The sequence below is a fragment of the Barbatula barbatula genome, assembly GCF_947034865.1.
Source record: "Barbatula barbatula genome assembly, chromosome: 11".
NCBI classification, from domain to species: Eukaryota; Metazoa; Chordata; class Actinopteri; order Cypriniformes; family Nemacheilidae; genus Barbatula; species Barbatula barbatula.
In genome coordinates, this window is record NC_136774.1 from 20,002,979 (window position 1) to 20,029,585 (window position 26,607).

At 38.8% G+C, this 26,607-nt stretch overlaps 4 protein-coding genes across 19 annotated transcripts in view; 2 read left to right on the forward strand and 2 right to left on the reverse strand.

Annotated features, from left to right (window-relative positions):
• Window positions 1–176: 176 nt before the first annotated feature.
• Window positions 177–8,522, reverse strand: acot11b (acyl-CoA thioesterase 11b). Of its 9 annotated transcripts, none has more exons than XM_079467834.1 (18): window positions 8,372–8,519; window positions 7,143–7,319; window positions 6,862–7,060; window positions 6,054–6,123; window positions 5,898–5,958; window positions 5,718–5,819; window positions 5,416–5,545; window positions 4,960–5,116; window positions 4,046–4,165; window positions 3,736–3,874; window positions 3,520–3,575; window positions 3,279–3,345; window positions 3,127–3,210; window positions 2,850–2,983; window positions 2,083–2,214; window positions 1,867–1,993; window positions 1,457–1,633; window positions 186–999 (listed from the first exon to the last, which is right to left on the reverse strand). In XM_079467834.1, the coding sequence occupies exons 2-17, from the start codon at window positions 7,236–7,238 to the stop codon at window positions 1,460–1,462; spliced, it is 1,848 nt and encodes a 615-aa protein (XP_079323960.1). In that variant the 5' UTR covers window positions 7,239–7,319; window positions 8,372–8,519; the 3' UTR covers window positions 186–999; window positions 1,457–1,459. The 9 variants fall into 9 exon arrangements, 7 of the variants coding, with proteins under 7 accessions (XP_079323955.1, XP_079323954.1, XP_079323958.1 ...); XM_079467831.1 differs by having other exon boundaries at window positions 5,416–5,551; window positions 8,372–8,512; XR_013787311.1 differs by lacking the exon at window positions 7,143–7,319 and having other exon boundaries at window positions 177–999; window positions 1,263–1,633; window positions 5,416–5,551; window positions 8,372–8,512.
• A 667-nt stretch (window positions 8,523–9,189) lies between these two features.
• ssbp3b (single stranded DNA binding protein 3b) lies at window positions 9,190–18,170 on the forward strand. Of its 5 annotated transcripts, XM_079467835.1 has the most exons (19): window positions 9,269–9,338; window positions 9,416–9,511; window positions 10,149–10,221; window positions 10,305–10,366; window positions 10,444–10,528; window positions 12,258–12,347; window positions 13,505–13,576; window positions 13,773–13,832; window positions 14,313–14,373; window positions 14,477–14,529; window positions 14,665–14,726; window positions 14,816–14,861; window positions 14,966–15,001; window positions 15,314–15,368; window positions 15,578–15,639; window positions 15,782–15,854; window positions 15,949–15,977; window positions 16,124–16,222; window positions 16,605–18,118. In XM_079467835.1, the coding sequence occupies exons 2-19, from the start codon at window positions 9,456–9,458 to the stop codon at window positions 16,635–16,637; spliced, it is 1,107 nt and encodes a 368-aa protein (XP_079323961.1). In that variant the 5' UTR covers window positions 9,269–9,338; window positions 9,416–9,455; the 3' UTR covers window positions 16,638–18,118. The 5 variants fall into 5 exon arrangements, with proteins under 5 accessions (XP_079323963.1, XP_079323965.1, XP_079323961.1 ...); XM_079467837.1 differs by lacking the exon at window positions 13,505–13,576 and having other exon boundaries at window positions 9,190–9,338; XM_079467838.1 differs by lacking the exon at window positions 9,416–9,511 and having other exon boundaries at window positions 16,605–18,170.
• Window positions 18,171–19,073: 903 nt separating this feature from the next.
• dio1 (iodothyronine deiodinase 1) lies at window positions 19,074–24,451 on the reverse strand. Of its 3 annotated transcripts, XM_079467841.1 has the most exons (5): window positions 24,307–24,389; window positions 23,893–24,195; window positions 22,152–22,295; window positions 21,837–22,036; window positions 19,074–19,645 (listed from the first exon to the last, which is right to left on the reverse strand). In XM_079467841.1, the coding sequence occupies exons 2-5, from the start codon at window positions 24,161–24,163 to the stop codon at window positions 19,580–19,582; spliced, it is 681 nt and encodes a 226-aa protein (XP_079323967.1). In that variant the 5' UTR covers window positions 24,164–24,195; window positions 24,307–24,389; the 3' UTR covers window positions 19,074–19,579. The 3 variants fall into 3 exon arrangements, 2 of the variants coding, with proteins under 2 accessions (XP_079323967.1, XP_079323966.1); XR_013787314.1 differs by having other exon boundaries at window positions 19,074–20,180; window positions 21,152–22,036; window positions 23,893–24,371; XM_079467840.1 differs by having other exon boundaries at window positions 23,893–24,451.
• A 938-nt stretch (window positions 24,452–25,389) lies between these two features.
• glis1b (GLIS family zinc finger 1b) overlaps window positions 25,390–26,607 on the forward strand; it is a 70,055-nt gene continuing 68,837 nt past the window's right edge. Inside the window, exons 1-2 of one of the 2 annotated variants that reach the window (XM_079467842.1) lie at window positions 25,390–25,574; window positions 25,769–26,060. In XM_079467842.1, coding sequence (XP_079323968.1) covers window positions 25,805–26,060 — 256 coding nt within the window. In that variant the 5' untranslated portion in view covers window positions 25,390–25,574; window positions 25,769–25,804. The remainder of the gene's footprint in view (window positions 25,575–25,768; window positions 26,061–26,607) is intronic. The other variant, XM_079467843.1, reaches the window with a different exon arrangement.

The following is a 26,607-nucleotide window of genomic DNA, read 5'->3' on the forward strand; positions in this document are numbered from 1 at the left end:
ATATCTTTCTCATTATTCATCAGAACAAAGTAATGTATACAGGTATGTAATTACCTGAGGGTGACTAAATGATGACATCATTTTCATTTTTGGGTGAACTATCACTTTAAGTTAAACATTCCTTAAATACATCGAAGAAAGATTATTACAGGATCATTTAAAGCCAAAGACAATTTGCTGTTCTTAGGAATTAACATTTGTTTTATTTTTTATTATTGCAATATACAGATAATAACAGTCAACCGGAATTAACAGGTACAGTGCACAAATATTGCTACATGATGTCATAATTAATATTTCATTTTAAAATATGATTAAAAACAATCAACAACAGGCACATTTTCTTCAAGATGGTAATGAAAATAAAGTGTTCTAAATCAGCATGAAATCTACCTTTATAGAGGTAGAAAATATAATTAAACACCTATCCATAACAAGACTAAAAAGATCTATGCAAATTTGTTTGTGAGTGACATAGGAAGTACCACGTATCGATCTTACCACCTATTTGAGGTTCATTAGATTTATTGTGACAACTTAATTCATCATGAATGAAACCAGTGGCAATATACTAGCTTAATCTTCTGCCTCTGAGACGCTTTAACATCATTGCACACAACCCTGAGTTCTAGCTTCTACTCTAAAAGGTGAAATTCTTTAAAAAAGAATTACAAATACACCCGCGGACAAAAATTAAGAGACCATACCAAATTTTCCTTTATTTAGTATTTCTATGTATTGTGGCTATATCAGTCCAGTGTCTGTTGAATCTCAACAGAATAAAACCTCAGGAGTGACATAAAGTAATTCAACAGCAATGTTAAAGACTGACGGTATAACAAGACACATGTAAACTAATAAAATATTATGGTTATCACATAAAAAAAGAAAAATGTGTAAATATTACTGTTGTATTTGCAGTTAATTTCTTTGCAGTATTTAAGAAAAATATAGATCATCTTTTCTGTTTTTTTGAAATGCTTCTCCAGTTTTCATTTTCTGTAACAAATAGAAACAATATTTTTATTTGAAATTTGGAAAAATATTGTTAGTAGATCACAGAATGAAACAAAAATTATCCTTTTCCCTAAATTCGTATGTACCTACAAATTGTAAATTTAAATAAACTGAAAATTATTTTGAAATGGTTATTACATTCTTCCTGTGGCTATATGTCTAATAATATAAAGTCTCAAGTTTTCTATTATAATTATTATTAGAATGTTGTCTAACATTGCAATATATTTATGACCCAAACTGACCTTTCTGAATTCATATCATTCCGAGTTTTTGTGTACCTGCGATTTCTAAATCTTTTGTACTGAAATCCAACTGGAAACTCTTCATCCCAGAAGTATTACAAGGTGATCTTTGAGTCAATCATAGCAAAATCTTGACCCTAACAATTCTTTGTGAAACCGTATCGTATTTGAAGAGCAGAGAATGTCCACTTCACCCCTCAAGTTCTTTCACAGCCAAGCACAGAAGTGGGAAGGAAAGCCAAGCTGCCTTTATTCTCTTCCAGAAAGGCGTTACACGAGGAGAAGGTGCAGTAGAAGCTGGAGGAAAGCCCAGCGATGTCAGTGGAGATATATGGCAGCACGCCTGGAGTGGCTTGGTTGTAGTAAGAAATCTATGAGAAATGCATACACCAGCATGTTTTGCCAGATGCACTTAACCTTTAATATTTTAACACCTACACAGCAAGACCGGGGAACGCTGTAAGCATTTTCTAAACATCAGAAATAAACTATTAAAAATGGTGGATTTGGCTAAGTACATGCACATTATAGACTGTTGCTTTTAAACCTGCGTTGATTCTTGAACTTTGACTCATTGGATCATTCGGTATTGCTTATTTATTACCTTAGTGTAAGAGCGATCCACTTCCCAGATACTGAAGCCAGCGCATAGAACTTCTCCTCTGTTGTAGTCTTCATAGGGAGTGTGTGCAGGCATGGTAACAGAACGTAGTGCAATCAAATAAGGCTCTCTGAAAAAGATATTTTTATAATTTATGCTATTTAGTCATTTGGAAGGTTAGAAAACAAAACAGAGTTTTTAGTTGCAACTGAAGCATACCCAGAATCACAAGGGCGCCTCCTGGAGGCCAGGAGGATGAAGTCCTGCACCTTGCCTCCTTTAGTCACAGACGGGGTGACAACACGGTAGATGGTGTCGTCTTCATGTGCTTCAGTTATTACTTCGCACTCCCTATATAATTGATTTACAAGAGAGATAAAAATGTATTATGTTGAATGTACTAAGGTATTTAGTATTTAAATGATTTGTGCAGGCTGTAATTCTTTGGAGGGTCTACACATAATATACATAACGTGTTTCCGGAGGTGTATAAAGACCTCAGGTGTATATACACATCATAGGTGTATAAAGACCTCACATAATTAAGCGTTATTTTATTATTACCGTAGAATGATCTATCTACATACACTGCGGGTCCCCTTACATGGAATTCACCATGTTGTTTCTACAGTAGCTCTAAACGGACAAACTGCGCTACAGAGCACGTTCTGAAAAGATCTCATCTCCTTCGACGAAGAAGCATCTTAGTCCTGTGTCAGCCGCCATAGTGCTTAGAAGGCGAGGGATGGAGTGAGCAGTTGGTTGCAATTACCAACCTCACCACTAGATGCTACTAAATTCCATACACTGGACCTTTAAAATACTGCTCTGTTTATTTGGGCGGGACAATCTATGCTCTAAAAGGAATGACATTATTCATATCTGATTCGTATAACGTTTTTATTTAAAAAGATGATTTATTCATGTTGCTCTGCTTTACATTGTTTGTTTTGAATGCTGATTGCATTACGATGCATTATACATACTGGTAGTGGTGGTCCCATTCCTTTCTGCGCCTCAGATCAGATAGCAACAGAAACACCTGCTCTGCTGCAACAGCCACATGTGTCTCCACCTTAAAGCACAACGTCTGGTTCTCCTCCAGTGTGTATAAACTCACCTGTGCACAAAGTTTAATCCCATGAATTTTTCTGTAATCCCTCTTTAACAGCATTTGCACTTTTTCCCAAGGCACTTCACCCAAGTAACCTCAGAAGAACACACTAGTTCATCTCTTCAACACAATAAACAGAGCTCATTGACCTTGTTTTTCTCGGAGGTTAAGACCCAGTTGGTCCGGGCAGCCAACATCTTCAGTGCCGAAACGTTGTTGTAACTGAGGTACATCTGTGACAACACAACGTTGTGAATTAATTTTTACATTTTATAAACCTTGGATAAACAGGCTAATATACCTGGTTACTCAGGTCCCAGGGAACTGAGAGAGGAACTTCACTTTGCTTACAGGATATTATGTACTTCCTGTAAGAGGAGAGCACAAGCATGTCATCTTGTGACCTACGCTGGTTGGTCACGCAAGAATTGCAATAGTTCAAGTAAGCTTTGTACATGGCATGTAGCCAGCGGTTATGAATAGGTTTATGATGTTATATAATGTTCTCAGTGTAAGACTATGACATAACCTCATGGTCCTACCTGTCAAGCCGTATTTTCTTTCTGGCTATAGCTTCCTGGAAACGCCTCTTACCATCCTAAACCAAAAAACCAAACCACTTTATTTTCTACTTGACAGTCACAGATTTTCCATGTAGAGATACATCAATCGATTTCCCAAAATCAGTTCATCAATTTCCCCTGACAAGTCAAACTCTTCCACTATGCGAGGGATTCCAATAATGTTAAGCCGCTCACCACAGGCTCTGGTCGTATCCTTGGCAACGTGCGTGGCTTCCTGTCATTGTCCAGGACCTCAAAAGTCATAAAGGCAGTGTTGATGTGTCGCAGCGGCTCTCCACCCCGATAGGCCTCTGCACACACTCCCACCTCCATACTGGAATAGCACATGTAACACTAAGCATGTCAAGATTCTCCAAAGAAAATCAGGCTTCCACTTGTTTCCAAATTTAAAAATAATGTTACTGATCCACGGCTTTTCTTATTACTGCTATAATGCATGGTATAACATATCCCAGTGGCTAACTAGGTTTTGGCAATGAGTTACCTTTCCTTGAAGGCATTATTTACAATGGCTTTTAACACAAGTCTGTCTCCAATGTGGGAGGGGCCACGGAAGTGGAACATGTCTATCGTCCGGAGAGTTGGGTGAGCATTACACAAACGACTAGAAGAGAAAGCAACAATTGAAAGTGATATTTGATTTGTAATGTACTTAGAAGGCAATGCAACACAACAGGAATGTTTAATCATAGTTAGAATTCAAATAGAAAATTCTGACATCATTTACTCTCCCTCTTGCCATTCCAGACCTGTATGACTTCCTTTGTTTCACAGAACAAAAAAGAAGATATTTGGAAGAATGTTGGTAACCAAACAACATCGGTCCCCATTGACTTGCATTGGTTTTGTGATAGGAACGATAGAAGTAAATAGGTTTGCCGCCGACGTTCGGTTACCAACATTCTTTGAAATATCTTCTTCTGTGTTCTGCGGAATAAAGAAAGTCATACAGGTTTGAAATGAAAAGAACGTGAGTAAATTATGACAGAATTTTCTTTTTTGGGGGAACTATTCCTTTAAACCTCTGTTATCCCAATTGAATGCAACAGAATAAAGATACACTTAATAATATTAATAAATAAATAAAACTAAAAATTAAATAATTCTAACTAAAACAAATTATAGCTAAATGTCTACTTAATGTTTTCCTATGCCAGCTTAATAAAGCAAAGACTGTATAAGTTCTGTACAAGTACGACATTTGTTGATTTCTAAGAAAAGTGTTTAAGCATCCCAACCAGGCAGACACCGTTTTTTGACTTAATAAAAAACATGAGTTAGGGGCAGGACTATCTGTTTGACTGACCAACAGAGGACAGATGTACAGGGGGTTTGAAAAGTTATGCAAAAATTACACAAATGGATTTTATTATTGTTTTGACTATATTGATTGTTCACCTGGCAGAAATAGTTGCCACGTTCTCCATCCAGGCCATGATCTGCCCACCGAAGGTGCTGACCTGGTGATTGGCATGAGGCGGGAGCACCAGCTCGACGCTTTCAACACGAGTTCTCTCTGCAGGCACCGCATCATGGTAATCCAGACCCTCACTCACTTACAAACACATACAGTAGAGCACCACTTATCAAAGCTGAGAGAGGAAGCTAAAACATCTTCTGTTCACATTATTCACTTCAAACCATGTGACCCTTTTGTAAGTATTCGGTGCACATATATACGTTTAAATGAGTGTTGTCGGCATCCTCTTAAAGAGATACCAAACAACCCAAACGACACCTTTAATCAGAACACAACTTTAGATTCATGATTCATGTGGCAAGTGATTTATCTTCAAAGTCTTAGAAATAAACAAACACACCTGGGGAAAGTGAGCGAGCATCGGTTGTGCTCACCTGTCTGCGCTGAGCAGCTGCTGAGAAGATCGGTAATTATCTCTGCATGGATAAGTCTCATCCTCCTGCGCTCGGCTGCGAGGCTGTGCTCCATCTGCTCCTCCTGCGTTCGAGGAATTATCTGTTTCAGCTGTACCTGCGCAAACATCCCTCTGATGAATCAAAATTCTAACAAGACGTGGACCCAATCTAGGATTAATCCAGGACCGGTAAAACCAAATACATATTATTTCTAGATCTGAAGCGTAAAGAAATGTGGCGTATTTCATTTTATTTTGATCTGATATGAATTGCATTTTGACCTTTCCTGCTTCGGTACGACGGGCCACAAAAGTAGCAAATGCGTGGCAGACCTTCCAGTGTCTGTCGCTGAAGAGATCTTCACAGCTCACCGATATTCCAACCTGAAACAAAGATCTCACGTAATGAAACCATTCGTGCCTTGTAATTTGTTAGAGGTTAAAACGTGCACTCCTACAAACCTCCATACTGGACGTGAACGCTCTGTTGACTTTGGCTGTAATATTGACAACCTGTCCAACGCTGAAAAAAAACTTTTGTAAGCAAATACAGGCCTTATAACAGACTGTCTTTTCATATTTATAGTAGCTGTTGCCACTGTGTGAAACTGTTTTTACCCTATTGTGGTTTCAAAGTAAATGTCGTCCACTGATGCTGTTATACAGGAACAACCAGCATGCCGCTCAGCTGCAAACACGAGGGCAAATATTGAGAATTTATTAACCCATAACAAGTATTTGAACAGGTTAATCTCATCTTTCTAAAGCAAATGCACAAGAAGTTGCCTGCTATTCTATCATTCTGAATCTGAAAAGAATGAAAATCAGTGGAATAAAAAACAAGCAAACTTGCTGCAACATTAAGAGAAGCGCGTCGAGCTGTTACCAACCACCATCTGTGCTTTTCACAGTGCTACAAAAGTCAGTCACATTGGGTGTGCACGTGGAAGTTGGAGGTGACGAAAAAGATTCAGAGTCATATAAAACCACCAAAAAGACGATTTCTAAGATTTCTGAGTAATAAGTAATTTGAACACTTAAACATTAAACTAAATCAATACAAAACCATCCATTCATGGGGTGACAGCAGCTCAATGTATCTCTAAGTAGTGTAACATCGGGTAAGGTACAATATTAAGCAATGTATATTTGGATAAAAGCATAAATGTAAACCCATACGTACAGTGTCCCAGATGGGGGCAGTTTCTAGTTCCAGACTAACTAAAATGTTGATGTTGAGGTGGCTTGATCGAAAACAACTTGCATTGACATTTCTTATATCAGTTTGCGACTGTGTTGTCTCAAGATGCACATCAGTAATGTTTTTTTGTAAAGTTCACTTTTAAAAAAAAATTAATTTAATTAAGGCCTAGCCCTAACCGCCCCATAATGCATAAGTATACATGTAAATGGATATCTGACGGACCAGAGAGGCACGCTGTGGAGTCCATCCACTTGAGAAGTTGTCCAGCACCGAGCTGTCCACAGTGGTTGGCGTGACAGGGGAGAACTATCTGACTCATCTTCACCTCAGTTTGGTTCCTGTACCCCTCTACATTCTCAAGAATGAACACGGGCTCTTCTAGTGGCATAGGGTCTGTGGTCTCATTCGCCATGGTAGGGCTCTAGAATATAATGAGATCTTATCAACAGTCAACAGTGGTAATGATCAGCAATGACAGGAACATTATTAAAGGAGTAGTTCACCTTCAAAATGAAAATTCGGTCATCAAAGAAACATTCTTTATTTTTCAGAACACAAAAGAAGATATTTTGAAAAATGCTGGTAACAGAACAGCACATCCCCCCATTCACTTCTATTATAACCAATGCAAGTTCATGGGGGGCTGTTAACAACACTCTTCAGAATATATTTTTTCGGTTCTGCGGAAAAAAGAAAGTCATACAGGTTTGAAATGACAAGAGGGTGAGTAATGATGACAGAATTTTACTTTTTGTATTACTTTTTTTTGGTCTTGTACAACAATCTGCATGTATCTTGTGTTCTTTAACATGACTACATGTTTTCAATTGAATGAAAGGTATAAACGGAGCACACAGGTTCATCACACCTGCTCAAGTTGCTTGCGAACCAATGACAACCTTAGTCAGTGTCCAAAAGTTGCAAGATATTTGCCATTAAGTTGCAACTAGTGTTATTTAGCCACAGCAATATAGGGTCAGATCAAAATGGGAAATTAAACAACATGCCACATTTAAAGTAAAATGGGTGTCCTCGGCCTTAATTTACATAATCTGGGAAAATCCCTTTTGATATGAATGTGATGGCAGATTTTATAAAAACGTGTTTCAATTTGCTGAAGGAATTAAAACAAATATAAATGTATTTAATATGCATTAGCTGTATTAGTCTTTATCTTTCGATTTTACCCGCATAACAATAATGCATGATTATCTTACAATGTAAAAATAGTTATTGGCAAGTCTCTTTCAAACCCGTGCTTACTATGATATAACGTAATACAAGCCCTCTAAGGAAATAGAAAGGCGTTTTTGTTTGTTAAAGTAAGACACTGCGATTATTTGGATATCTACTTTTTCACAATAGTTTTCAGATTTTTAATTGAACGCATAAAACATTGGAGAAATTCAGCACAACCAACTAAGTGTCCCGTTATTCAGCATAAGGCGAAACCTCAATTCAGCTCTTAGACCTTGCACACTTGTCACATGTTTAAAGTGTCATGACCTCCAGCAAAATACGTGTAACCTGTTATTGACCGAAATCATTCGGATTATGTGGAAGAAAAAGAGGTGTCGTTTACATTATTAACATTAACACACAAATGATTAAATAAGTATTATTAGCGAAAGTTGTTACGTGAGATATTCTAAGATCGGACTCAAAAACTAAACTTCTTGGAAAAGTTGGCTGGTTTAAAATAGAAAAACAGAAAGGTAATCACCAGACTCACGTGTATAGGCTAAATGTTAATCCGGTCTCATTTGCGTGAAGACATTCAGGTGTCTGAATGATTCAAAATTATTCATAAAAATAAATGTGACATTCATGTTACCCCGTCACATAGCGTTCCCACACAGCGCTGAGCTCGACTGATCCTCGAGGCCTTATAAAGTTACAGTGACGCCCACAAAACTTTTAAAGGTAGACCAATTGCTTAAGAACAACCATGTGAACGATAATATTTCACATCGAAGTCAATAAACTGGATTCAAGTGCGCTCTATTGGAAATAAATCCATTTTATTTCTATATCATGATGATAAATACAAATATTCACAATCACATAAACTCCAAAATCAGAAATTAGATTTCTTAAACCACCTCATTATATATTGTTCTACTGGAAACCTTTGACTAAACAATCATGAAGTACATTCTTTAAAATCGAATAATATTACATATATTAAATAATATAAATATAATTCAATTGTCCCCTTGGCATGTATATTTATATTAACCAATTAAAAATATTTAAAACTGCATTTTAAGTCCCGTTTTAACATGTTGTCTTATGAAAAAAAACATCTTGAATTCGTTGATGCTCCCAAATGGGCCCCTTAAAACAGAATCATAAAATAGGCAATACATTAAATTCGAACTTATAAAACTGATGTTTTTATTTCTGGCCACTTTTGCCTCTCTCCCCGAATGATTCAGCTGAATTCTCTTGTCTACATTCCCATCCCTTTACCAATAAGACAACAGACCCTTTAAGCAAGAGAAGAAACAAACAAACATAAATGAACACGCACTGCCCAACCGCAACCCATCTTTAAAGAATCACAGGAAATTAGAGGAAGGAACTATTCGGTCATAAATAAGACGTCACTACAAGGAATCGCGCTTGAGAAACGACGCCCCACCATTGGCCGCCGTCCCTGTCAATCAAACGCACCGCTTCCCCCTCCAGTGGTCAAGGTTGGTTGAGAACGCGCCAGTGTGTTTGGTTTGTGCAGTCGAACCTGTATCAGTGACAGATGAATTGTCGAAAATAGAGAAAAAGGGAACGCGGGTGACTCTCCCGTGCACGAAAACATGTTTCCTAAAGGCAAAAGCTCCGTCGTGCCGTCGGATGGTCAAGCTCGGGAAAAGTAAGATCTCTTAAATATCGCCCGTCGTGCGTGTGTTATTGTGTTGGATGTAGCCTATTGTTAGAGCAGTATAGGCACGGCTGCATATGGAGCTTATGCTGCTGCTATAGGCTCTTCGTGAGAGCGTTGAATTGAAAGTGCCCGACCGTGCGCCATTCTGGGGTCCCCTTTTGGCACAGAGCTTTCGCCTGTAGTCATCGTGACGTTATGCATTATACAGAATACACGTTTTAATTGTTACATTTTCAGAACGATTATATTTAATGTAGCGTCTTGAAATGGGTTCTGTACGCGGGACGGGCGCTACATTGTATCGTTACATTTCGCCTCCAGACGCTAGTGTTGGAGGGGAGTGGGTCCCGTCTTTTGTTTAGTTATATGCCTTTTGCATGTTCTTTGGGTGGATTTTTCTTCTTCTTTAGGGTTTATAAAATGTATAAATAATAAATGGTATGAAAAATAATGTAACTAAAACGTACATTTTCTCTTTGTGTTTTTGTCAATGTAATAGGTTTTCTCTGATTATCACTTTTTTTATTCTGAGCACTATTATAAACTTGAAAATAAAGAGAAATAATATGAATTTCGTCCGCACTGATTGCTGTCTTAACTAAATTTTGTGTCTGTTCTATTTCAGGTTGGCATTGTATGTTTATGAGTATTTGTTACACATTGGAGCTCAGAAGTCTGCGCAGACCTTTTTATCAGAAGTAAGAATCTTGGAAATGTAGAACCTTACATGCAAACTGAAAGTCTACCCGTGGAACTTTTACATGATTTTGTTGTGTTATAGATCCGATGGGAAAAGAACATCACGTTAGGAGACCCTCCTGGGTTCCTGCATTCCTGGTGGTGGTGAGTACTTTCGCTGTGTATTGTCTTTTTAAAATAACTGGACATGCGCACAATTTTACCGCTTCCTTTTTTCCTAGTGTCTTCTGGGACCTTTACTGTGCCGCTCCTGAGAGGAGAGACACGTGTGAACATTCAAGTGAGGCCAAGGCCTTCCATGACTACGTGAGTATAGGAAATAGTTTCCTAAGCGTATGCAGATTTTAAACGGAAATGTAGATATTTTGCAAACTCTGGAAGAGTCTCATTTTGTGTTCTTTGATAAATCTGCAGTATTTCGAGTGTGCGTTACGGATGTAGTAACAATAGCAATGGTGACTGACATGCAAACATGTTCCATCATTGGAAAACTAGCTGTTAACTCCAATTCTTAGATCAAAATGTTGGCTTTAGACTTTACTAGCTTGTATTATTTATCTAAATACAATGTCATGTACACCGGCTGATGGAAAATCAAGTCATCTGCGAGCTTAAAACGCATTTATGTGACCGAAGCCAGGAAAGCTCTTACTATTGATAGATCTGAAAAATGGATTTGTTGACAGATGCCCTCTAAAATGGCACAAAGTTGCTTTCAAATGTAATAACAGCACGGGTACAAGGATACAGATCAGACTTGGTTATGTGTAAAATAAAGGATCTGAAATATATGGGAATTGTCTAGTCACAGCTAGTGAAACCTGTATTGTGGCATCTCCGATTGCCAGTGTGCGTGTTCCAAGCTGATTTTGTAGGAAAGGTGCAACACTTAGCCCCCGAAACTTCCAGCTTTACTCCTTTACAAATAATATAATTAATGGCTGCTCTTGTCTAGCCACGAGCTTTGCTGAGGGGCCTCAGGTCAGAGGTCATATTCAGCGAGTCTAAAATCAAACCCTCGCTCCTCCGTCTAGACGCTATTATCTTAGGGGATGCTGATACTCTGTCGTGTGAAACATTGTCCGTCATTCAGAAACTAGCTGTTTTACTTCTGTATTGCATTTTCGCCGTAGTTGGATCAACAGGACTGCAGTAGCATTATTATGCAATATATTTTGAAGCCATGGTTGGATCAGCTCGATCTCCTGCCTTTGTGCCCAGCTGTGGTCGGGGCTGAGGCGTCAGGTCTGTGCTCTCTATTCTCCAGAGGGTGGGGGAGGAGGCTGCGCCCTCTTTAAACAGTGGCCATGTTGTCTTCATGCTGTGTCAGGGGAAACGCTCCCCCCCCCACCCCCCAGGCTGCGGTGGAGTGATTGATGGCTGTCATGGAGCCTGTCGGTTGGCAGATAGAAAGGGAGGAGGGATGAGGAGCACTCTCAAATGAGGTCTTGGTTGTTTGCGGGAAGAAGCATTCGCTCAAAGTATTTGTTTCTTTATTATTATAGAGCGTTATGATGGAAGGATTGTGATGGAAGCCTAAGGCATATCATGGGTGTGAGGGTAAACGGATGATGTATTTTGCAGTCGGGGGATGCAGATCACTCTTGGTCAGTTCTAATCGGTGTTGAGGGTCATCCGTTCTTCCTTCACCCCCCCCTCAACCGTGGTATTTCACAGCGTTGTCTGAAAAGTCTCGCTGGGGTAACTCAGGCTGAAGTGTGACAAGCAGCAGACCACACTGAGTTTTTTCCACAGGCATCATATGCATGATCAAATCTCTGTTGTGCCGGGAAATCTAGTTTTGACTTCTCGGTTTTGCAGACCTTAAAATTTGATTTTACACCAGTTAGTTGCGGCTCTGCCGTTGGCTTTATTGTTTGCTGTTATTAGAGCGCACATATTAGACTGCATTAAGCTACATTTTCTACCTACGATTGATCATGTGTTTGAGATATAACGGATAGCTTTGTGATATTTGGTGCATAGGAGGCACAGTTTTTTTTTAATCCGTTTTTTCTCTGTTTTGCGTCTGCAGAGTGCTGCAGCAGCTCCCAGTCCTGTTCTTGGGAACATGCCACCAGGAGACGGCATGCCAGGTGGACCCATGCCCCCTGGATTCTTCCAGGTTAGATCATCAGACCACAGCATGTCATGTTTAGCTTTTTTTAAGGCTGTGCTGAAGAAAACAGACTCAGAGTTCTGTATATGTATACACTGCCAGTCTTGTATTTGGACACAACTGCATGGTCTCTTATTACGTTTTTTCACATTTTAAAATTAAAGAAAACAAATTGTATAATGTAGATCAAGTTAAATCAATCTTTTTTGCTGTGTAAAAGTAGCCACTAGCCTAGATTACACCTCTACACTGGTCATTCTCTTGCTGCTTCTCAATTGGAAGCGTGTGTTTTCTTGAGGTTGCTCATCTAGGATTGTTATTTCATGTTTTATAAATCATGTTACATTTCAAGGTAACAATGGAACTACAATTATTAGGCTACGTCTTAAGATAAATAAATGCTTTTTTAACTGAAATGAGCCTTGTTGACATATGCGGTCAACAAATGCGACCTCCAGAGGATGCAGCCTTCAAGTTAAGATACAGTGCAGCTTCTCAAAACATCATGAGGTGCATCATGGGATGCCTTTTTGTATACTTTTGCTTGTTGGCTACTATTTCTTCACTTTACTGTCTAACCTAACTTTAAAATACAACTAGATGTGGGTGGTACGACCAAAAAGCAGTTTCAGGTATGAATCATTTGATTTCACAGTAAGTTTAAATATACCACAGTATAGAAACTTGGATTTTTAAGATCGCAGAATGCATAAATTGAATCAGATGCGTGCAAACTTCCGACTGGCAGTGTGTGAAAAAGGAAGTGATCTCAGAGCTTGGACTGTTGTGTTTGTTGAAGACTGTCAAGTGTCTGTTTTCTCTCTTTAAATTCCGAAGCTCCGGTTGGATTTTTCACCGAGTGTTAACTTGTGAACTCTCTGATCCCCCTCGTTCACTTATTGATTCGTTTGTTTGATGTGCTTAACCACAATGCTTTGCTCTTTCAGTGTGGGTTTAGCTTTTCAGCCACCAGTCACTTATGATTCTCAGTGTATTGTGCTGTTGTTCTCCTTCCAGCTCTTTAAATAGCCTAATGACGCTCTCTCTCTCCCTCTCTCTCTCAAATTTTTTTCTCTCCCCCTCGGTTCTCTCACTTGCTACCTCTCTCGCTTGGTCTGTTGCTCCTGCTTTTTCTCTCTCGTGTGGTCTCTTCACTTTCTTAGGGCCCTCCCGGCTCCCAGGCCTCCCCTCACGCTCCTCCTCCCCCTAACAGCATGATGGGACCCCACGGCCAGGTAGCGGCTCCTGTCTGTTCACGGACGGTTTCATTTGACTGATTCTCTCCCCGTATTGTTTCTCTCTCTCTCTGTCTTCCTGCAGAGCTGTGGTTGTCCCGTGTTCGCACAGGGCAGTAGCCCCTCTGTTTCTTTTTTTCTGTAGTTTCTAAAATGTCAGTCTAACGGATTTCTGACTGATTGATTTATGTTGCAGCCTTTCATGTCACCTCGCTTTGGTGGCGGACCAAGACCTCCAATCAGAATGGGCAACCAGGTGTGTTTATTAAAATGTTTTTTTTGTGTGTCGTCTCAAAACGTTTTGAAAAATTACTAGGTCACTCTTGTCCATTTAATGAAAGTGAATGGGGACTGGGGTTGTTAAACTCAAAATGACAGTAACCTCCAATCAGAATGGTGAACCTGGTGTGTTCATTGAAATGGTTTTCTGTGTCATCTAAAGCTGTGGCACTTTCTTGTATTTGTGAAACGCCAAAGGTGAACGCTTTGAAAAATTGCTAGGTCACTCTTGTCCATAAAATAAAAGTGAATGGGGATTGGGGCTGTTAAACTCCAAGTGACGGTAACTCACCAACTCACCTTGTCCTAAAGTAACAAGTATCGTAAGAAGTCCATAAGACTTAATAAATCAAGTATTTTAAGGAAAATATTTCAATTTATGTCAATGACAGAATTTTCTTTATTGGTTGTACTGTTCCTTTAAGCACTTTAATTTAACATCTTGATGGTTCTCCAGCCCCCAGGTGGTGTTCCAACTGCCCAGCCAATGCTCCCGAACATGGATCCTAGACTACAGGGTGAGCTTTAATTATTCATGATGTCTAAATTACTTTCAAACTTATTCAAAGCAAGATTTACAGCGGCATAAACTGTAATCTGATTTTTTTTTTTCGTCCATAGGGCCGATGCAGAGGATGAATGTTCCCAGAGGAATGGGTCCCATGGGCCCCCAGGTAACCCTTATATAACTAAGCCTTCCTTCCAATGTTTAATCTTTAAATGTTGTAATAACCATTCTGTTAAGTTCTGCAGTTTATTAAAGAATTGGTATTCAGAGGACAGTGTTTCTCATGTTAATTTCTTTTTAGAATTTTGGTGGGATGAGACCACCACACAACTCTATGGGCCCTGGCATGCCTGGAGTGAACATGTAAGACGCAGCATATAATTAATTTTGTATTTGACAGAAATGATCAAAACCCATAATGCACAATAACCTGAAATTCGTTTGTCGTATAGGGGACCTGGAAATGGCAGACCACCGTGGCCAAATCCAAACAACAATGTTAGTCAATCTAGTTTCTCAATTTTACCTTTGTTATACATTGAATAGTCTAAATGTGATTATCATTGACCAAAACAGGCTAAAAATCTGTTGTTTTGTTTTAGATGCCATATTCCTCACCTTCTCCTGGTGCATATGGGGTAAGTCGGCAATGTTATAGTATGTGCACTTCTGACATATGCCCTGTTTGGTTTTTAGGTGCTACCACCAAACATGAAAACCATTTCATAAGTGCACGGTCCCGACATCCACCAATGTCACAGCAAGTGAATGCAAAAGTGATGCTTCGCTTCCCATGCAATGTCTCTCATCCATGTGAATTCCAGATTTTGTTAAATATAAGGTCAACTTTAAAGAAGGATCTTGTAGTTGATACACATAGTTTGCGATACTCCGACTAATGTCTAAGTGTGTGTGTGTGGGCTTGGCCCTAATGCATTTGTTTTCTCCAGGGTCCACAAGGAGGGGGGCCTCCAGGAACACCTGGCATTGTCCCAAGTCCGGCAGGTCTGTTTGCCACAGCTAGCTCAGTAGACTCACAATTCAGCTGAATGTCTTTCAAAACCAGACTTGAGAACTTTCATCAGAATGTTTTGAGTTTCTCTTGTGACTTGCTTGCTTTTTACATTTACCAGACGTTTTTGACAAACCTAAAAAGCACCACTGTCTTTGTTAGCTTATTGTTTGAAAATTAATGCAACCCGTCTCGCCCTCAGACTCTAACAACTCCAGTGAAAACCTGTACACCATGATCAACTCGACTGGAGGGCGCAACAGCGTAAGACTTCTTTTAGAGGCACTGTGTTCATTATTGTACCAGAAGTGTTCTTGACTATATTCATGTTAGTCTTTCATAAGAAGTGTAATCATTACTGTCTGATGACAGAACATGTTTTCATATTCCATCTGTTTTTGTTTAGTTTCCCATAGGCCCAGGCTCTGAAGGCCCTTTAGGGGCCATGGCAGGAATGGACCCAATGCATATGAACGGAGGTAATGCGGCTATTCTGTGTTTGAAATCTAAACCATAATGTAAAGTTTATATTTGTTTAAAACACTTTGATTGTGATGTTTTCATTTTGTGTAGGTTCAGGAGACTTGGATGGAATCCCAAAGGTGACTTAAATGTTTACTTTTTGCTAATTTAGATGCTTTCACTATTGGTGTATTTACATCCGTGTCACAGTGAAAATGCGTATTGTAATAAGCTTTAATTAACTGTTTATTTAATGTTTTGCGTTCTATATATTTAATTTATACAGAATTCTCCTAACAACATGAGTGGCATGAGCAATCCTCCCGGGACCCCGAGAGATGAAGACGTAGGAGGCAGCTACCTTCACTCTTTCCAGAATGAGAACGTAAGAGTAATATATTGAATAGTTCAGTTTAAAAAAACAATTAGCTAAAAGGAGCAATGTGGAGATTTTAGGCCATCTAGTGGTAAGGTTGTAAATGTCGACTATTGGCTCACAATGCCCTCCCTATCGAAGCATTACGGCAACTGACACAGGACATACACGTTGTCAAACATCTTTGCCAATGGAGATAACATACTTGTTAAGTGGACATAAGTGGAACTGCGGTAATAAAAACTTCATTATGTAAGGTCTTTATACACCTATGAAGACATCTGTCAATAGATCCTCCAAAAAACACATTGGACCTTGTTGTTTTCCGAGTTGTTTTTCTGTGATGTTTAGATCCAGCAAGTTGAACGTTTGTTTATTTCTATCTTTGCAGCAGTACTCTCCTTCCATGACAATGAGCGTCTGATGCCAGTCTGTTTGCTCAGTCCTGGAAACTCACAGTTGGCCATCAATGACATAGACAGAGTACATGTACAGGAAATGGAATTGGGTGGGACTGTCCTGGATCCTCACAAGTGGTCTCATGCAATATCGAAATGATTTTTGTTGTTACTTTTTTTAAATGGCTAGCAAACCTTTTGTCCTCTCAGAAGATCTAAATGTGACTCGATGCTCCTGGATCTGTTTTTATTTTCCCCCTCCGAGGCCATCTCTCATTAAGAAGCAAAGTATGGTTACAGCTGACATAACCGCTGGATTTGTGTACATTCGTGCCGACGAGGAATATCTCAGTTCAGTCTCTCTCCAATCCGACATCCATTTCGACTTCAGCATGGTTTACACGTACGAACCTTCCTTCGACTTTTTGACACTGAGCTCTCATACGTGGCCTTGAATTCTGTGAATATTGTATTGCCTTTCAACGACCTGTTTTTTTAGTTTTCTTCAAGTCGAGTGGTGAGAGAATTCTGTCTTTTCTGAACGGGAAGGACTCGGTTGTATTTTACTTGTATAATCTGTCATTTTTGTCTTTGAGCATTATAAGCGGCTGCTTTTAAAGAATCACTGCGTTGGCGGATCTCGTCCTGAAGATACTTTTTTCTGCACTGATTCCGTGTTCTCTCTTATTTTGACTGCTGTTTTGAATTTTTGGTCGAAGACTGAATCCTGTCAGATGCTAACCTAGATAAACATACTACCTATCAGAGCCACACCTCTGAGTTCTTCAGGTGGGAGACTGGATTATGCGCCTGGATACGTCTCCCTGCAAAATGTTTGGCCGTTAAATACGTCATGATGAATTTGTAACCAGTTCTAGATACCATGATATCATTTTTTGTATGTAACTCTCTGCCATGTGCCTCTTTTGTTTTATCTCTCAATATGATTTGATACTGGATCCCGAGAGTCTGGCTTGTGTAAGCCAGACTCGATGTGTTCAGAATTTTGTATTAGGTTTTATTTGTGCAACATCAGACACAGTGATAATACAGTTAGAATGGTAACTTATTATATTTATACAGACATTTGGTAATTGTTTTGCATTTAGTAGTTGTTTTGCACTGCTTTTGTCAGCTTGTGCATCATACTTTTAACTGTGGGCTAAATAGGCTTGTTTATATATTGACTACTAAATTATTTGGCTCCTGTCTGAGGATTATTGTCTTATTTTTAAATCAGTCGTTCATACTGTCATAATGCAAACGAAAAGCAGTGTTTGAAAAGCTAAACCTTCAGTTTCCAGCTGAATGCTTGAAGAGAAAGGGAAAGCTCAATGTGAAATGATATTAACTTTGGAAAACGATGTAAAGCTTGATGTTCCGAGACTTTATTTAGGGTAGCATCTCTCCAGAGACCCAAGGTCCAGCCATTCGATTTCCATGTAAATCATTCTCTTGAAATCCGTGAACCAGTTTCGATGTAAGATAAAGTTGTTCCCAAATTGTCAAAGGCCTCTGTCTTTCACTCGTAATGCATCATGTACTCTTTTGGAAACTTTAAAGAACCCTGGAATGCGAAAAATGATTTCTCATATGAGTAAGTTGTGTAAAAATCATAGCATAGTACCACAGTGGTTCTTTTTTTATTAGGATTTAGTTTCATAAATAGATTGAACCAAAGTAAATTTTCCTAATTTTATTCTCAGCAAAACCTAAACTCTTTTTATTTTATTTACTTTCGACAAACATACTATTCACATCCCCAAGTGTCACAGTGGGAAGGATAAGTTTTTAGGTTTACCTCACATATTAATAGGCATTAGACATGATTCTTGACATCTTGTTCTTCTTTTGGCTGCCAAACACAGCAAGATCAGATAGAATATTATCATAAAGGTTTTGCTCAATGTTTAAAATACTCGATAAGGATGAATAAGTCATGTGGATCTAGCCGTTCTTTTAGGTCTTGAAAGTTGAATACAAGGTCTGTCTTTGCCTTTGGACCGGTCTGGATAGACTGCCACAAACAGGTTTCCATGTACAATGTGTGACTGCAGTTCAATTCACGTTTTTTCTTGGTAATTTGATTTATATTAGTTTCTTCATTTACATGTAATGGCAGGTATTACTTTAGAAATATCAAATCGAATAGTTCATTTTGTAAATTATTACATCCAGTCATTTGATGGACAGTTCAGAAATAATTTAAATAGATTTATCTTTGTTCGGTGCGATGAGATCTACAAGATATACGTTAAATTCCACTGGAAGCTGTTAAAGTGGAAGGTCACTACAGCTACCTTATCTACACCACAACTAATATACTGTGCATACATTTGTGTCTTTCACAGGTTCGGTGGGGATTCATAACTGCCTCCCAAAGCTATCCATCCTTTCATAAAAATATGATATATTTGTTGGTCAACAAGAGTTAAAAATACATTTAAGAACAACGCAGCATGACTGTTTAAATGCCAGTATATTGTAAAATCATTCGCAGCTTAAGTCAGAACTTGGGTTTATTATGCGTAATAGTTGAATTGTACAAAATTAAAGAAATTGATGATTAAATCCCCATATGCTTATACCTGAAAATAGAAAACCATAAAAACACATAGTTTTTACATTTATAGACTTCATAGGATACAATCACCAGTTCCATGCCCTACCTCAATTTTCTGTGTTTGAAACATCAAGTTACAGAGACCAGTTGGTTTATTCTGTATCTTTCACAAACACACAGAGAAAATGAGCGCAGACACTAGAAACTGTGAATGTCTGAGAAATAAAAAAGTATAAAAACTTATGTCAATAATAATCTATTTTCAAATACTAAATTGTCCTACTTTAAGATAATATTTGCATTGATGTTGGTTTCACACACATTTCTATACATTTTCTATGCCATTTTCAACAAAACATTTGATGTCCATTAGATCATTGACCCCCCCTCAAATATTCACCCCTCTCATTTCATTTTCTCCAGGACTTTCCGGACTTCTTCAGGCCTGTACCCCCAGGGTCCCATGCCACCCTGTTAGGAAGAATAAAATGTGTAAAGTCCTAACACACTGTGGACTTGTTTCCTGATATACAGTTTTGTTAAAAATAATAGTAGTCCAAAATCACTAACCAGATCAGTCACTGCTTTTGGTAGAAAGTATATTTCTATATGGCAAATATTTGACTAGTAGGTGTAGTAGAGTAACAGAAAACCATCAGTCGACATGCATTCTGCTAATTCTGTGTAATTGAATCATTTAATGAAAAGGGAGTGTTCAAAAGAATTCAATTAGAGAGGTTAATCATCCTGGGAAAAGACTGGTGTCAAAAAAGTGGCCCTTATTTAAGGACGAAGGAAGACAATATTGTACTGTGCATTTCTCTCTGAAATTCTGAGTAAAATGGGTCGTTCCAGACGACCCATTCGTCAGAAGAACAGCCTACTTTGATTTCTTTAAAGGAAAAAACATAAAGAAGTGCAGAAAAGACAGTTTTTTAGAAGACCCTCGAACACTGAACTCAAGCCACAGTACACTGTGAAGACCGTGAAGCATGATGGCCCAAGCCTCATGATATGGTACGGAAGCCGTAAAGTGCCAAACACAACACCAAATCTGAAAACACATTAACAAACCATAAAGCGCAACAACAATTCCGGAAACAAAATAACAAATCAGAAAACACAACGACAAGTCAGAAAACACAACGACAAATCCGGAAACAAAATAACAAATCAGAAAACACAACGACAAATCCGGAAACAAAATAACAAATCAGTAAACACAACGACAATTCGGTCAAACCGGAAAAGGTAGGTCTTTTGTGTGACCGGGGTAGTTACTGCTAATTGGACGGAACCTCTGTCAATAAAGATAAACAGTCAGGTGTGTGTTTTCATAGAAAATAATGGAGTTTGTTCAGCACTACTTTCAAGAAGGACATTCATATGGCGTGATTCTAGATATGCTTCTAACATATCATGATATTAAGATCAGCTTGCGCTCTCTTGAAAGACACCTGAAGAATGCAGGTTTATTCAGACGAAAAAACGATTCCCTATTAATCGATGTCATGAATGCCTTCAGAGCAGATGCAAAACACCAAATTTGAACCCACAATAAGGACAGTACATTATATATTTGTGTACACTGCCGCCAGCTGCTTCTTCTTGTTATTCTGAACCGCTAGCTACAGAACTGTACTTCCTGTTTATCTTGATTGACAGGGGTTCCGCCCAATCAACAGTAACTAACCCGGTCACACAAAAGACCTACCTTTTCCGGTTTGACCGAATTGTTGTTGTGTTTTCTGACTTGTCGTTGTGTTTTCTGACTTGTCGTTGTGTTTTCTGATTTGTTATTTTGTTTCCGGATTTGTCGTTGTGTTTTCTGATTTGTTATTTTGTTTCCGGATTTGTCGTTGTGTTTTCTGACTTGTCGTTGTGTTTTCTGATTTGTTATTTTGTTTACGGAATTGTTGTTGCGCTTTATGGTTTGTTAATGTGTTTTCAGATTTGGTGTTGTGTTTGGCACTTTACGGCTTCCGTAATATGGGGATGTTTCTCATACTATGGTATTGGGTCTATTTATCGCATTCCGGGGATCATTACATTACTTTTAGAGGTTATGTTGCTTTATGCCGAAGAGGAAATGTCCTTGAAATGGCTGTTTAAACAAGACAACGACCCCAAAACACACCAGTAAGCGAGCTGCAACTTGGTTCCAGACCAACAAATTGAACGTTATGAAGCGACCACCCCAATCTCCAGACCTTTATCCAATAGAAAACTTGTGGGGTGACATCAAGAAATGCAGAGGAATTGTGGTCTGTAGTGCAATCGTCCTGGGCTGGAATACCTGTTCACAGGTGCCAGAAGTTGGCGACTCCATGCAATACAGATGTGAAGGAGTTCTCATAAACCGTTGCTATACAACTAAATATTAATTCAGTGATTCACAAGAGCGTTAAATCTTCAAGCATTTTTAAATGGTAAATGTTTGACTTTGTAAAGAAAAACGTAGACACTGCTATTTTTTTAAAAAGTCATTCCCTTCACTATCTGTAGAGTAACGCAAATTTGATACTTTTTTCTTCATGTTTTGATTTAGAAACGAATGTGCAGTGTTCCCAATGCATTTGTGTATTGAAATAAGTTATTATAAGGATTTTGTATATGTTTCATGTTCCGTGTTTCGAGTTTCTCTTCATAGCAAAACGCTCACCTGATGGATAACTTGCCCATTCTGAAGGACGTACAGTCGCTCAGGAAGAGCTCCGTACTTGCTGGCGGTGATATTGCTCATTTCGTCCACTACAACAGGGCAAAGTGGGTCTTCTTCGACCAGGTGCCGAGCTGCAGCCAGTCTCTCCTCCAAGTTCTTATGCACACTGATGTCAACGTTGTTTGCAAAAGCCCAATCGTCTGTAGAAAATTGGAGCAGCAATTTGGTAAAAACACAACTTCAGGTCTACCTGCTTATATTTTGAGGGCAGGGCTACATTGTAGATGTAAATGATTGCAATATTATTGTCATTACCAGTTGCATGAGCCTCTGCGATGTAAACAACAAGGAAATCTGCCACGTCACTGAAATCCTTGACAAGTTGTTTGAACTCATCAAGTTTGTAGAGAAACGGGGGTCATGTGCAGCTTCCAAAACTCAGAACCAGTGGACGGTTCTCTGTGAAGACCCAAAATAAGATGACCGCATTAGTGCTGAGAGCGAAGAATTATTCAAATATATTTGTCTACATAACCAAAAAATATCACATTGTTTTATCTAAAGCATTGGTCATCAACTGAGTTTTGAACCAACCCTGATTAAAACACACCCGAGTCTTCAGGAATAGACTGAGCAGTAACCTTCCTTAAACTGCAATTCATTCGTGACGTGCTGCCAAGATGGCGACGCCTGGGTCGGCTCACTGGACTGTGGCTAGAAGGGATACAGCTACGGCTGGAAGTGATGCAGAATCTCGCCATTAAATTACAAATAAATTACATTAGCTACCGCCTCCTACACCTACCCTTAACCTAACCTTGTAATAAAAAATGTTGTAATTAACTGTTAGACAAAAATGATGTGGTATGCAAGTGCAATGCCCAATGGAGGTAGCTGTAACCCTTCTAGCCATAACAGGCTTGCTGGCTTCAAAATTGCTCTTCACAAACCTACGGGTGACCTCACGGACACTACGTCCATGTTTTATACAGTCTATGGAATAGAAACGTTCAACTTACGCAGGGCTACGCAGATTGCTTGGCATATCACATTAAAGCAATAGTGAACGATCGCAGAACAGCAGAACCATACATCATAGCTGTCTCATGCCAGAAGTGGGCGGAGTAACAGTCTCAGATCGGAAGTGGGCAAAAGTAGTGAGAAGTAAATGAATGTCATGGTGGAGAAAGAGTACACAGTAAAAAGTTTTCTTCGTGCAGTTTTTCATCGATAGTTGTTGGAATGTCTGACGCTGAATGAGGAAGACCGGAAAAAAGCCACTCTGTAGCTTTTTACGGGCAGAAACGAATGATGAGACTCTCCTGGCTAAAGAATTTAAGCGTGATATATGGATATTTTCCTTAATGAGTGTCTGGACAAAACCTCCCTCAGGATTAATGGAGTGTCTCAAGAATTTTGATTTATATTAGGTTACCGTTTATTCTAATTTAGCTGGGCTAGGTTTTGATTATTGTTGTTAATTGTGTGCCTTCTGTGCTTTAACTTTTGTTCGATTTTGCAATGTTAGTTTATGATGTGTAATGTATAGCACATGGTATTATGTCCTATAAAAAATTGTTTAGGTAAATTTGTTAAGTAGTCGTTGATAACGTTTGCTCCGCCCACTTCCGGCATAAGACTGTAGCCATGGAGCTGTGACGTATTGTTCTGCGATAAGTCGTATCTCCATTAAAGCACCGCGAGAGCGATTCTAAAGCATACGGAGCAGTCTACACTTCAATCGCTCTCGCGATAAATTTACATTTAGTCATTTAGCAGACGCTTTTATCCAAAGTGACTTAATAAGAGTTCAGGGAGCAATAAGCGATTTGTCATAGTACACAAGGCGCTCATACAAAGTTACTAGTTTCAACAAGAGCTAAGTTTAAGCGTGTTTTATCTGAGCTTTATCAAGGCTGGTGCTTAATAAAATAAATTTGTTGAAATACTAGTAAAGAATAGTTGGGCATGTTGATTTCACCGTATAAAATATAATGTAGGCCTACATATATTGACCCATCCCTCCACACGCTTTTATTTTAACCCCTTACTATACCTTTAAGAAAACTGCCAATACTCGTTTTCTGTCCATCCATTGAATAAACAGGCGTATCTGGAGCCGTGTACCCTTCAAACGCCTCCAGGCCAAGCGAGCACAAGTTCACGGAGAACACCGTTTTGACGAACACCGGAGAAAAGAAAGTAGGACCCCAGTCTTCGTATTTGAATTTGGGATTTTGTGTCATCGTCATCTTCTCCCCGAGTTTTAAAAGGATCGTTTTCGCCAGTCCCGGAGATATGATGGAAATGAGTTTAAGCAGGGACATCTCCACGATCGCAAAGCAAATAATGGCCACAGCTGATAAGTAAACGAAAAGTTTACGGATCGCATATCCGACCGCGATTTCCATACCGAAATGACCTTATTTCTCACGATACTAAAACAATAAAAGCAACCTCGGAATCAAACCTGTTGTCCTTGTCTAGTGGCGAACGTGTTGTTTGTGCGTGCGTGCGTGCGTCCTAATGTCGCTTAATATTAATAAGCATTCCAAAATACGATTCGTCAATTCGCCATTTAACTAGCCGCCAGTTCACGTAGTCCCCCTTTCAGCAAATCACCTTGCGAGAACGTTATCTGACGTAATTAATATTCATGACAAAAATCGCCTCCGTAGTAGGAATCACAACAACCAACGTCGCTTTAAAATGAGACTTTAAAACTTTCAGAAATCTATTTATTTTATCAATTGAGTTAAAGGACAGCATTGCAATGTGGCAAACAACGAAATCCTAACTGTTACGTTTACTATACATTAACGTTATTTATAACTTTTAGTTGACTTGTACAGAACAGAAACGGTCGAAAATGAAAAAGCAGTCACTATATAAATGCCGAAACTATATTTTATGTAATATGGTGTTATATGTCAACTGACACTTGCTTGTATGATTTGTCTCATCTTTTAAAAATAGGACGTTGTGCAACCGTAACCGACATTTCAAGGTATCGTCGCATCTTTATCTTTTTTTTCAATATTATTATTATTGTAATGTTTGGAGGTGGAATTATTATAAAACCCCAAGTGTATAACATTCTTAAGACGTCCGTTTACAAGTTAAAGTTTTAAGGTAAGTTTCTATAAATGTCCATAAGATGTCGCTGTGGACCCGTTTCGAGACAACGTTTATTCAATTTTACGTCAGACCAGATTTATCTACGGGTATTACCTTTAAAACGTTCGTAGTAATCCAGTCTATCATTTTAACGTCGCTGACGCATGTAAAAGCAGGACATCTGCGTTATAGAAACATTTGTTTACTTTGAATCATTTTCTACATATAATGTTCTAACAAATCGTACGTTCTTACGTCTTTGTGTGGAGAAGAACCACGTTTATATCATTGCATGTGTGTAACGTTAAACGATAGAGTCATCTACACGTCCACCTTGAACTGGATCGACTTTAGTCTTCACATGTATCCACTTTGCTTCCGATCGGTCCCGCCCCTTTCAGCGCTATGTATTCATTGGCACCACGAGCAGTCAATCAAAGCAGAAACGCATGTTTTGGTTTTCAGAATTGATGCTATAGAAACTCATAAAATTGCAGCTGAAACGAGAGAGAGGATGCGGTCGGCAAAAACTCATTTAACAGCCCGTTGGACGCAGAAGTTGAGAGTCATCATCAGTCATTCTAAATATCCTCTCCTCCTGGCTCTGGAGGGTTTAAACAGGTATGTTTTAAAAACCCACTACATGTGAACACTTTCAATTAATGATGATGCCTTTAACGTGTTACATTTGTTTACTGGCTGTTTATATTCATGAAACAGTATAATAGTTGAAACGTATAATAGTTGCATTGAATAGTTGTAACGGTACCTCCAAACGGATCTCGTGTTCACGGCGTGATTCTTTATTCCCACAGGTAAAATACACTATTAGGATTTTTACGAGGACAGACATGCACACTTGGAAATCAGAGGTCCAGATGCAGAAATCCACAGCGCTCTTTGGGATGGTCAGTCATCAGACAGATTTAACAGAAATGACGTTCTCCATGTTCAGCAGTAAAGCGGACATCTGTCCGAAACGCGTCTATGCAGACGGCTGTGATCCGGATCCCGCTTCGATCCAGATGCGCTGCGGATCTGAAGACCTCAAACTGCACGCGCATCACACCTCCAAACTTCACCGTTTCACGATGTCACCTGGAGAGGGTATGTACCGGCGGTGTTTTATGCGCACAAATGTCGAAACAGGTGCAATTGGTCGACTTTATAATAATTAATATTACAAAAACGATTATTGTACGTTTTACAATTTAATGTTGCAAATGTGTGTCAAAATTTCAAGCCTTTCCCGAGAGCACGTGAGAGTATTCCGAACTGTAGAATAACATTTATGTTTTGATTTAGGATAAAATACAGCTTTATCTGTATCTTTCCTACATTTTAAGCCTTTAAGTTTAGCCTACTATTTATAACTTAATAATTTTTTGGACAAATCAATAAGCCATAGTGCATTATTCAGCATGACACCTCAGGGATAAACCCATTGAAAAGTGAATCAGAGTTACAATGATCAAAATTGTGATATATTAGAGTGCACATAACAATACGTGGTTATTTGCATGTTTTTGTTTTTTTGCAATGTTTACAGGCGCTTTTCTGCATGAAACTGTAAGAATATGTGTTTATTTGATATGCTGTTTGGTTTTAGGTGTAAACAGAATAGATGCTTTCGAAGAAGTCACATTTTTATTAA